This window comes from Haemaphysalis longicornis, unplaced genomic scaffold (genome assembly GCF_048455015.1).
Source record: "Haemaphysalis longicornis isolate Haplotype H1 unplaced genomic scaffold, Haemaphysalis longicornis Haplotype H1 scaffold_3, whole genome shotgun sequence".
NCBI lineage: Eukaryota > Metazoa > Arthropoda > Arachnida > Ixodida > Ixodidae > Haemaphysalis > Haemaphysalis longicornis.
In genome coordinates this window covers 225071138-225083810 of record NW_027526335.1, presented here as the reverse complement: position 1 = coordinate 225083810, position 12673 = coordinate 225071138, and the positions used below count along the sequence as shown (strand labels likewise).

The following is a 12673-nucleotide window of genomic DNA, read 5'->3' as shown; positions in this document are numbered from 1 at the left end:
ACGTCGCTTAGGTGTGTCACATCTTTGTTATTCGGAAGTGCTTTCGCCGTATACAGTCGTTATGTTTCAACTGGAGAAACAGAGTGCGCTGTTGCGCGCACGCCTCGCAGCCGGCAGCCGTCTCAGCTTTGGGCGCGGGAGCGGAAGCTGCCACGAAGGTCCACTCAGCGAGCCCGGCGAGCGAAGAGGGGAACGTTGCTCAATTGAATCGCCAGGCATGCGCAATGGCGCTCCCGCTTGCTATCGGAGAGTAGCAGACCGTAAAAAATTCCCCCGCATTTCCCCGAGGGGGAGAATGTGAAAGTGCGAATGCACGGTTGTCGGCCCGCTTGCGGCGCTTGCGCTCGGCCCCCGCAGCCCACCGCCTCGCCGCCTTCTCTTCCATCTCTTCCATCGGGTTTGTAGTATCACGTGTACACCACGCAGTTATCAAGCCGCTATAACGCCGCTGAGTCGCCAACGCACGCCGCTGACGACGTAGTTTGAATGCGTTAAAGATTTAAGGCGCGTCTAACACTGATATCACCGTCGCGTCTGTGGCTTGGTCGGTAGCGCGTCGCGCTGCGGCCCGCAAAGTCCTCGGATCGACGCCGACGCCGGCGGTGGATGGTTTGGGGTCGCTTATAAAGAGCATTCGCTCTTAAAAACGGTCAGCTTTAAACTCTCTAACAATAGGTCCGATGACGGCATGCTTCGTCGGGGTCGAACCTTCTCTCCTTCACATGAACAAGGCTCGTCGCTAAGAATATAATATATCACTAGGGAATGAATACTGGCTTGACTTAGCCCACACGTCTTTTTTTGCTTGCACATTTTCATGCCGTCTTTTTTATGGGAACACGAAGCTCGCGATTTGTGAAGAGGGCTAAGATGGTGCTTTCGTGGTCGGAAGGAAAAGTTAGATTCATTTCCTGGGACCCGATGATAAGGTTACGTCGTCTAAGGAGGCGAAGAAAAGGCATTTGCCTATCTCGTAAAGATTTGGTATCGTCCTACGCACTGAGGTAAAAACATTGAAATATGACAAAAATAAATATTTAGCGTAGACCATAAAGTGTCTCATTATATACATTAGAGAGGAATCTGGAACTAGCGTCTGTGTGGCTCACGTCAAGGCCGTCTGTGTCGTCAAGAGCCGCCATTATACCGTGCGCTTTCCTGTCCGTTTTTTTTTCGTATGCTCTTCCTCAGGTTTCTTGGTTTTGAGATGTTTACTGTTACTAACTGATAGCTTTGGGGCCAAAGAAGAACAAGGAATAGGATTTCCCATTTGTTCAATATTTTGCTTGAACACATCCGTAACAAATATAAAAAAGTATGTCTCCTCGTTCGAGACTTACAAACCACTCTCGCCTTTGGGGTTAGTTATCTGAACAAAAGTAGTGGAAGTTGAACCCGAACTCATTTCCAGTCATGTACCATGGCTGACGACGCGGAAAGAAAAGCGGCAGTACTCGCGGCTCGAGAGGGTTTCTGTCCCCAACGACACAAAGAGCAGGGCGTGGCAGAAAAAAGTAAATGTCACCTAATGGCAGCAAAAAAAAGATGAAAATCCCGGGCCATCTTCCCTAACCTAAAACCTGGGGAGGGGCGAAGCATGCATTGTATAAGTGTGTTTCGGCTCCTTGCCATTTTCCCCCACGAGGATGAAATTGTTGATGGTGGCGGTATACAGCTTTGCTGTAAGTTTCGTGTCTTTGGAGCACGAAGAGTTCTAGCGCAACGCGTTGGAAAACGAGTGTCCGTATGTGTTCTTTTGGTACGCGTTTTTCCCACGGCAATAAAATGGTCTAGCGCGAGGGGTTACAAAAACTAGTGTCCCGATATTTTAGTACCGTGAGTAGATGATACTACAGTTACATGAGCCGACGACATGAGACGCCGACAGCCAGGGCTTCGCCGTTATAATGCCGGAACAATAACAAAACTTTCCTAAAAGAAGCAAGATAAAATTGAGGCTGTAAAGTTCATTGCCATAAGGCCACGCAGCGCTAGGTAGGTTGTCTGGCAAGACTCAAAACCAGCACGTGACCTTATATCAAACGTTCAGGCGAGGAATGGGTACCGTATATTTCCTTTGACGATTGCCTAACACCTTCAAACGACCCATGATAATGGGCATGATAGTGAGCTGCACAGCAAACTGCCAGTACATAACTGTCGTACGGTGAGTCTAGCATCTCTACTAGGTCCATGGCTTGACGCTGGTCTTCAAAATAAGGTTGTCCGTGCATTGAATTCGTTCCTGAACTCGACAGGGAAGTTGCAACCAGCATAATAAGCATTTCGCTGTGAATAAGTGAATACTAACCAAGGAGGACCTTTCGTAGACACCGTCTAGAACTCAAAAAATTTGTTGTGAACTTGTGATTTGTTAAACCCGGTCAATAACCTTTGATTTTGTGAAATGGAGTAGCCAGGGGCATATTCGCTACCAACCTCTACAAGTAATAAAGCACTGGTTTAATTTCTCTCTCTCTTCGTCTCGCGGGTATGCGCTCCATATGCCAAATTTTCGCGTTTGGGGTGCATCTGCTTCTTGTTACCCGCTTCTTTGCCGTACCTGCTTCTACAAGTTGAGTGAGCAATTTTTTGACTGGCTGCCAGTTTGAGGCGTTAACCCACGATGTGACGTCAGGCATAACGTCCTAAAGCTCAAAAGTGGAAGATAGGCCTAACGTCTTACGACTAACAGCCTTGCTGCAGGCAGAGAAACGCCATTGTTCTCGTGAAGGATCTTTTGTATGTCGTCTGAGTTTTCCAAACCGCTTCGACTATGTCGAAATGGAGAAATGGGATAGACGCTGGCTGAATAGCCCGAGGGACCCAGGTCAGATTCCGGCCACGGGAAGCGCTTTTTCATTCACCATCATCAGAGAAAGTTGGCCTTCCTGAAGGGCATATTGGGGTACAACGGCATCCTTGAGGACACTAAAACTTCGCTTTAAAAGTTATAGGGCCACATTGCAGACAACAGAAGAAATGTTATTCAATCGACTCATTCCAATGCAAAATGTTCCACCACATATTCTGCGTAATAATCCCTGGTATAGCCAAGCTATACAGGGATGCCAGCACCAAATGCGTTAAATTTTTTAACTGCGCCGTGGGCTACATACGCCGCAGTTTTTAAACGCCAATTTGTTTCAAATATTCTCAAAATGTAGCCACTTGCTTTCACTCGCTGTTTTTCTCCGGCTCGACAATGTGGCAAATTGAAATGTCGCAAGTCTGAAATAAATTTGAAAGTTGAAATACGGATTTTAAGGTACTCGATTGGTGCGTTTATTTAGAACACCCAACATCCACTACCTATGTCGACTTTTTATGTCGTCTCTGCTGATTTGTCTTATTTGTCTACTCTGCTAATTATGTCTTCCTGCTCGTTTTACAAATATTCAACTAGTACGGATCCCCAAGACAACGCTGCCAATACCTCGGTATATTTATTCTCGAATTAAGAAATGTCAGCATGTTGGTCAGCCAACGTAACTCTACCAATAACTCGTATAGTACGTCCTTTCTTTTAAGCAAGAGGCAAAGGTGTAACTTGACAACGCCCATTCTACGTAGTATACTCATGTTATCATTATTGAGACATGTATTGTGCTGCTGCTGTATGCATCTATGCACTGCTTGCATTTAGCGACTTCTTTTTTTCTGTTTCCGTAATAATTAGGGTACCCATGTTAAATAGAAAAGTGCAATGAATTGTCTGTACATTTCCTACGTAGTTTTCGTGTTTTCTCCGAAATGAAAAGCTCCTTCGCACTTACAGTACTCGCTGTCGACTTCGCAACGACGCTGTCCTGCAGTCCAGCAGACAGGAAGCTGCCGGCCGTGGAGAAGGTCAACAACACACTGGCCACCATCACTGACCTCCGCGAGTCAAACTCGTACAACTGAATATCCTGAAATGAAGCAGCCCGCCAAAGATCAGTTCCGCCAGCAGTCAACTGCTCGTGCAATAAGTGACAGGGAAGCTTTTAGTGCATGCTGTATAGGATACAATCGGGCCATGCGGCCTGAGTGCTCACCTGGGGTTCAATTCTGTAAAAACGGGCAGTCGTTTTGAAACAACGCGGTATCGCCATCCTAATGCATGTGTTCTCGGGTTGGGGCCGTCGCTTTTGGGGGTGGCAATACGTAGAAAAGCCCACAGGGAGGGCCAGGAGTGGCGCAGCTAGACGGGCGCAAAGCGACGGGGGTCGGGGCACATCGTTTGCGCTCTTTTTGCCGGGCTACTCTAGGCACTTCCTCTGAGCTTTCCTGCTTTTTTCCTCCCCCAAAGCGACGGCCCCAACCGGAGAACACATGCATTTGCATGGCGCTTTCACATCGTTTTGAAACGATGCCCTGTCGTTTAAGAAAATTGATCCCCTGGGCGAAATCTCAACATGACTAACGTACAGATGAGGTGCAAAATCAGTCCACGCATTGAGTAAGCATGCAGGAAGAGATCCTCATAGAGCAGGGAATAATTCAAAGCAAGATTATGTCGAAGGCGGCACACATGCACAACCAATTTAGGCAGGTTGAGACGGAAGCGGTGGACGGGCGCAAAGTTTAAGTGCTAGCTGCTATTTTAAAAAAAGCTTCCTTGGCCTGTCCTCCCCATTTAAGGAGGCTGACGCCGCTATTTTTATGTGGCCGCTGTTTTTCTGTGGCCGCTGTTCCCGCTTGTGCGGTCCGACCAGGTTCTTCATTAATTTTAACCCCGATTGGATAACGCTGGCCTCCGTGGACTACGCTTGGGGGCCTGGGAAAGGGACTCTGGCGCAGAGCCCATGGAAGCCACACCGTTTTTTTTGCACCGCGCACCAAAGGGATGGCCGAGGACGCGACTCGTGAAGGGGCGGGTGCGCCCTAATAAGCCCTAGTTCTTGCGTGCCTCAGGTTCTTTCACTTGGGGCTGGTGGAAGCTTCGGCAGGGAGGTTGCGGCATGAGAAGCGCCTCGTTGCGTTTCGCGTAGCTCGATGCACTCACCATTACTCACCGCTACGAAAATCACCAACGACGACAATCACAATACCAATGTCAAAGTGTCACCCACAACTACAGGTACATTCAAACCCGATTTTGCGTACCTCGATTCCCACTTACGCGTGGGGTAGCCGCTTTTGCTTTTGACGAACTTTAAATAAATGGCATAAATCACTTCGGAGTCCTGCCTTCTCGGAATTTGATTGTGTGAAGACGGCGTACCTTTGTGTGTAGTTACGTCCCCCAAAAAAGAGTAATTTATAATGAACATTCATTGATGTCCTTGCCTAGTGGCGTGCCTGGATAAGCAAGTTAGTAAGTAACGTCTAATTCATAGTGCCCTTGTAAAGTTATACTTGAAATGTTTACTGGGGGAACGGTTTTTCACATGATTCGTTGCGAGTTCCGTTTGCTTAAAAGGCATGCAACACGCACGTCTAAAGTTATTTTGTCTACTGAACTCTAAAGGACTGCTTCCTGATAAGGGTAATAAAATGAGCGCATTCCATGCGAAAACAATTCAATTCGATCCAAACGTTTTTGACATCATAGGCTAAGTGTTATGACATCTATATCGTTGTCGCCAACCAGGACAATTAGAAGATTCAATGAGCACGCCTACTCCAGAATACTACTAAGACGCTCAACAAAGTCTATAAACGTAGCCAAACGGAGGGCGATAGTTTGGAACGATAAATACCTCGGCACAGTTAATAGTGATGAACTCAAAGTGAACGCTAACTGATGCAAATTCTTCGTAAGAAAGACCAGCCTTAACATAAATTGAAGATCCACCATCCTTACTATTATTTCTGTAGTCTTCTTCCGGCGCATATCTTTGCGGCTTGACAGCATCATGTTCATTTAAAAACAAGCTCTCCAAGAAAGCGCCCAAAATAAAATGAATGAGTCAGCGAATCTAAATCAGTTTCGAAACGACCCACTTTGTTGTTTAAACTTTTTGCATTCCCATGTAATATAACATGTTGTCACCAACGTTTAGACGGTGACCCTGTAGAGCTGAGATAAATTACGTGCGCTCAAAGTACAGGTACCGTCAAATGTAATTGAAGTACGGTCTTGTAAATCGACATAAGTTTTTTCTTTCGGAAAGTGACTGGCTAATACGGTTGGCGTTTAAAGGAGTCCTCCAGAATAGAAAAAGCTTTCTGTAAATGGGTAATTACTTTCTTAAAGATAGTAAGACAGATATTTTGCGGTATTTGCAAATTCTTCTTGTAATTACTTCTGACTGTACCTGTACGTTGGTTCAGAGGCGTCTAATATTGAAAATGTACAATTAAAGAACACTGAGAAACAGCATTTTGGACAGCAAATCTGTCCAAAATCCGCCTCAGATTTGGTTTCAACAACGCTTGCGCCGGTTGCTTTGCGCAAAAACTTCCCGTTTTTCTGCCATGCAAATTGATAATGTTTTTCTTGGCCTCATACTTCATCATACCGAGCAGAGTTTTATTTTTTGACGTCAGGCTGTCGATGAAGGGTACTACTGTGTTTGCCGCTTTTATTTCTGGCCTCGTTGACATCCATTAATTATTCGTTAGGCGTGACACAAAAGGAACTCGCACAGCCTGTGCTTTATCCACTTTCGGTGATACCCTGTGTAGGCCTTCGACGTCCGACTGGGTCAGTTCAGCAATACCCTGTTCAGTTGCGATTTTGTTTATTTTTCGAGTAGACCCTCGTTTTTCATTCGAGGTAACTCATGAAATTCTATGTTCTTCTCGGGGATGTACGGCTCTAGTCGATGGAACTGCTGCCTTAAGTAATGAAACTCCTGGCAAGTATAGCGTGACACCATTCTTTTAACCCTTTCTATGAACGCAGTATTACCATGCGGTCTAGTCTGACAAATACTAAACCGAGTGCTCTGCCTTGTCGACTGTTTGTTTTATTGGCACTATAGCATCCACCTTTCTTCGAATTTCAGGAATTTGTTCCACATTTGTACTAATTTCTGCAAGAATGTTTTCAAGGGCCTCTCCTTCTTTGGTTTCAGCTTCACTGCAGTGGACACTTGGAGTGGTCATGATACCGAGTGTTTGGCCCTTTCCTGGCCTCCTCAACGCTTCCGCCTGGCCTGGGCTGATTGGCCCACGCCTGAACATGTAACAATGCGATAGCCATGAGTTTGTTCGCCCAAGGCAAGAGCTTCAGTTAGCGCGACCACAAAACCACCTATTGTTCATATTGCTCAACCACCTCAACAACAAAGCTCAGTGGTGCGCCATTTGTAAGTACACGCTGTACCTGACCGAACTTTGAAAGGCTAATATCTCTTTGCACTAAATACGAAACTTCTTGCCAAGGACATGAGATGTTTCCCCAGCGCATGAAAATGGCACAGCGTGCAGTACTGTCGTAAGAAAGTACGGAGTTTTAGCTGACCGTTTTTCACGGTCCGCACCGCTCCGATAGCTAGCGGGAGCGCTACTGCGCATGCGTGGCGCGCTTGGCCGCGAACGGCATTGGCTCCGGTTGCGCAGAGTGGGCCGCCGATACCGGAGCGGACCGTCGAAAACGGTCAGCTAAAACTCTCCAGTGTCATGTGTCAAGTGTGCCGTCCGTCGTGCTCCCAGCATGTGTGGTCCCTACAGAACGCGCTTACAAACCCGACAAAATATATGTGGACCGGATGCAAGCACGATGGCGTCCGCTCCCTTTGAAGGTGACAAACGAGTGGCCGATGAACAGCGGAGTTCCTTTCTTCAAACATTTAGAGCCTGGGCGGTGAGGGCCGATGCCTGCAGATACGTCACAGGTATTTTCGACCGCTGCAGCAAGCGCACTTTTGTGTCGGCGCAGTTGTGCGCGCACCTTCTCCGAAGGAGCATTGGTTCTCCCATGATTCGACAACTTACGTTCGTGAGCATTGGGACCCAACCACCTACAAACATTTCCGTATTTGCAATCGGACTACGTAGCCACTTCACACACAGTGAACCCCGCACGGGGCACCTTGAGCAATCTTGGTGACGGTACTGGCGATACCGCGGACCCCGAGCCCCCAAACATAAGCTGGATCCAACCGTGGCGATGTGTTTATAGGTGGACCCGCCGCGGTGGCTCAGTGGCTAAGGCGTTGCGCTGTTGAGCACAAGGTCGCGGGTTCGATTCCCGGCCGCGGCGGCCGCTTTTCTGATGGAGGCGAAAAGCAAAAACGCCCGTGTGTACGAGATTTCGGCGCATGATAAAGATCCCCAGGTGGTCAAAATTAATCCGGAGCCCTCCACTACGGCGCGCCTCATCGCCTGCGTTGCGTCGGCGCGTTAAACCCCAAAATCAATCAATCAATCAATCAGTGTTTATAGGTGGAGGGTTAGAAACCACGAACGGTGGCCGTCGGAGCCCAGGTCAAGCTCCGGCGGATGGGCTCCCTGTCTGTCTACCAGGCAGGGAGCTCCGGGACCTCTTTGGCTACCAGGGTAAGGTCAAAGAAGAAAGTACCCCAGTCTCCCTGCTTTTATACTATGCTATATGGCATTTTCAAACCCCCCCCCCCAAACGTGATCGGCCCCCGAAAAGGGGCCGCACCGAAGTTTCTTTTCCACCACTTCCTAACTTGAGTCCTCCGAAACCTAACAACTATCCTCGCTTCATTGTGATGGAATCTCTAGACCAATCAAAACCTCTTGCTTCACAGTCTGTATTTCTCATTTCAAAGTTTCTTGACGGTATTGTTGGAGGGTCGTATAAGGCCAAAAAACAACGAACCGGTGAAATTCTTGTCGAGGTCAGTAGCCAGGATCAGGCCAATAAACTTCTTGCTCAAACCAGCATCGCCGATCTGCCAATCCGAGTCACGCCCCACCGCAGCTTAAACAGCTCCCAGGGCGTGATTTCCGAGTATGACCTGCTAAATGAATCTGAAGCTGACCTGCTGGAGGGCCTTCGTAGTCAGGGCGTAACAGCGGTCAGGCGCATAACCATCCGCAGAGACGATAAACAAATACCGACAAAGCACCTCATCCTAACCTTTGACAAGTCCATCCTTCCAGAATTCATCAACGCAGGTTACATCCGATGTTCAGTCCGGCCGTACATCCCGAACCCGCGGCGCTGTTTCAAGTGCCAACGGTTCGGGCACGGCACAAACTCCTGTCGCGGCCGACTTACCTGCGCAAAATGCGCCCAGCACGACCACCCGTCTGACAACTGTAACGTTCAACAACTTCTTTGCGTAAACTGCCAGGGCCCACATGCGGCCTACTCCAGAAAATGTGAAAAGTTCTAATTAGAAAAGAAAATCATTACATCAAGGTCACTGAAAACATCACCTTCCCAGAGGCGCGGAAGAGGTTCGCCTCTTTCCCTCTGGGGAGGTACGCCGACGCAGCTCGCCGGGGGGCGGAGCGGCGTGTGGTTTTTGCGGGGACCCAGTACCGCGAGTCGGACTTGGTCCCGCCCCCACCCCCCCCTGGGTTGCCTCGGGCAGCCCAACCCGCCTCCGCACCGCTCGCTGAGCCAGCAGCGGCTGTGGGGTCAACCACGTCTGGTGGAAGCGATGCTGCATCCTCCACTTCCACTCCAGCGTCCCAAGCCACAGGCGAGGGCGCAGAGGAGATGGACTTGGGGGAGCCAGCGGCAGCTCCCACCCCCACCGCACCGCCTGTGCCATCCGAGGCGTTCCTGAACCCCTCGGTGGTTGTGGGCAAGGAAAAGCGCGCCCCAAAGGGTTCGCGGTCCAAGGAGCCTGATCCCTCAGGCGCTCCGAGGACATCCGAGGATGAAATGGACGTCGGTCCGTTCTTGTCTGCGGTGCACCGCAAGGAACGCGTCCCGACGCCAAAGCCTCCCGACAAGCCAAAAAAGACGAGAGTCACAGCCCCGAAAGACGACACATAAACAACACAGTCCAGTAGCTCCGAACACTTCATAATGGGAAGAGAGAATATAGTAAATGGAACTGCAGAGGCCTTCTGAATAATCTTGACGACGTCTATGAAATTCTGCATGCTAATCAGCCAAGTGTAATGTGTGTTCTGGAAACACACCTGAATTCCAAGAACACAAATTTCTTGAATAGTTACCTGGTATACAGGAAAGACAGGGATGGCTGCACACACTCTTCGGGCGGTGTGGACATAATCGTCTGGAAATCCTTAGCATGCCACCCTTTCACCTTGAACACTATCCTTGAGGCTGTAGCAATACGCTTAATAATATTTAATAGGTTGATAACGGTATGCTCCATATACATTCCTCCTGATGTTTCACTTACGAGCTCCGACTTCGAGGCGCTGGTTGACCAGCTGCCCGAACCATACATCCTTACAGGCGACCTTAATGCTCACAACTCTCTTTGGGGCTCTTCCAGAACGGATGCCCGAGGTCGCCTGATAGAAAAATTCCTTACATCTTCTGGAGCATGCCTTTTCAACAATAAACAGCCTACATACCATAACATCGGTCACAACACATACTCATGTCTTGACTTGGCTATTGGCTCCGCAGTTCTTTTTCCTCTAGTCGAGTGGGGAGTGGGAACTGACCCATATGGCAGTGACCACTTCCCCACCTCACTCACATACATAGGCAAAGGCCCAAGCAGTCCATCTTCCCATAATAGGTTCAATGAAGCACGAGCTAACTGGAATACATTTACAGAGACATCCAAACTACACCACACATCCATAGGACACCTACACGTTGAAGAAGCTACCCAACTCCTCACGGCGCACATCCTCGACGCCGCCGAAAAGTCCATTCCCCACGCCTCTGGAGCCCCGCGCAACCAGCGGAGGCCGTGGTGGAATGAGGACTGTAGGCGGGCGCGAGAGGCCCAGAACAAGGCGTGGGGTATCCTTCGTCGGTACCCCACGTCGGGCAACCTCATTTTGTTCAAACGGGCCAAGGCGTTCGGCAAACGTGTGCGCCGTGAGGCAAAACGAGAGAGTTGGCGCACCTTCCTTACATCCATTAACTCATACACAGACGCACACAAGGTATGGACAAGAATACGCAAACTTAAAGGACAACATACACATAGCCTGCCCCTGGTCAGTACAACAGGGGACACACTCGAACACCAGGCTAACACTCTTGCACAACACTTTCAACACGTTTCCAGCTCTGCACACTACACAAACACTTTCCTGAAACATAAAAATACTTGTGAAAAGAAGTCCCTACATGACAATAACAGGTCAAAATCTGGTTACAATTCTGAATTTACACTCTATGAGTTGAGGGCTGCACTGAGCACGTGTAAACCTTCAGCTCCCGGCGCAGATAAGATTACATACACCATGATACAACACCTACACCCGGACACTCTTGAAACACTCCTACACCTATACAACAACATATGGCTTTCGGGGCACATCCCAAAATCTTGGAGGGAGGCTATTGTAGTGGCGTTCTTGAAGGAGGGTAAGGACCCTTCTTCTCCCGCCAGTTATCGACCCATCGCCCTCACAAGCTGCCTGGGCAAGCTTCTCGAGAAGATTATCAACAGGAGACTTGTGTACTTCTTAGAGTTCAATGGTCTTCTCGAGAGCTGCCAGGCCGGCTTCAGGGTGGGGCGATCCACAAACGACCAACTCGTCGCCCTTGAGTCGTATATCAAGGATGCGTTTGTCCATAAGCAGTTTTGTGCTACTGTGTTTTTTGATCTCGAGAAAGCCTACGATACCGCTTGGCAATACGGGATACTTTGCGACCTAAAAGCCTTCGGTGTCTCGGGAAATATGTTTAATACACTTCGTAGCTACCTGGCGGAGCGAACCTTTCGTGTGAGAGTTGGCACTGCCCTTTCAAATGTTTTCCTGCAGGAAAACGGCGTGCCTCAAGGCGGCGTTTTGAGCTGCACATTGTTCATTGTCAAGATGAACTCACTTCGAAAGGCGTTGCCACGAACCATTTCCTGTACAATATATGTAGATGATGTGCAAATATCTTTTAAATCATGCAATATGTCAATCTGCGAACGCCAAGTCCAGCTTGGTGTCAACAAACTAGCAGGCTGGGCAGATCAGAACGGTTTTAAGCTGAACCCAGTCAAGAGCACTTGTGTTGTGTTTTCCAAAAGGCGGGGGATCAGGCCAGATCCAGACATCAAACTGAATGGTGTCTCGATTCCGGTCAAAAAAGAACACAAGTTCCTCGGTATAATTCTTGATGAAAAACTTTCCTTTATTTCTCATATGAAACAACTAAAACAAAAATGTCTTAAAACAATGAATATCCTGAAGGTTCTCTCCCATCATTCGTATGGTTCTGACAAAGAACTCCTACTACGGCTCTATACTGCTTTGGTTGGGTCTCGTTTGGACTATGGCAGTGTGGTATATGGGTCGGCGAGTAAAACAGCATTGCGAATGCTTGACCCAGTACTACACTTGGGGCTACGGCTTGCGTCGGGTGCTTTTCGCACTAGCCCTGTCGAGAGTCTATATGTTGAATGTAATAAGTGGAGCCTTGAGAACCAGCGAACGTACATGGACTTGCTTTATGCTTTTAAAATTTCATCTCAGAATAACCACCCTTTTTATCCTGTCTTTAACGATACATCCACATCTGTGCTGTTTGTAAATCGCCCGTCCATTACTCCGCCTTTTTCACTTCGAGCGAGAGAGCGAGCCTCGGATCTGAGTGCGTCGTTTTTAGACGTGTACAGGTCATCCTCTTTAAACATTTTACCGCCTTGGCAAGTTCGCCCTGTGTCCT

At 48.5% G+C, this 12673-nt stretch overlaps 1 protein-coding gene across 4 annotated transcripts in view; it reads right to left on the bottom strand.

Annotated features, from left to right (window-relative positions):
• LOC144176019 (multidrug resistance protein mrp-7-like) overlaps positions 1–12673 on the bottom strand; it is a 367249-nt gene that overhangs the window by 244070 nt on the left and 110506 nt on the right. For all 4 annotated transcript variants that reach the window (XM_077705122.1, XM_077705124.1, XM_077705123.1 and 1 more), the window contains one exon: positions 3777–3911. In XM_077705122.1, coding sequence (XP_077561248.1) covers positions 3777–3911 — 135 coding nt within the window. The remainder of the gene's footprint in view (positions 1–3776; positions 3912–12673) is intronic.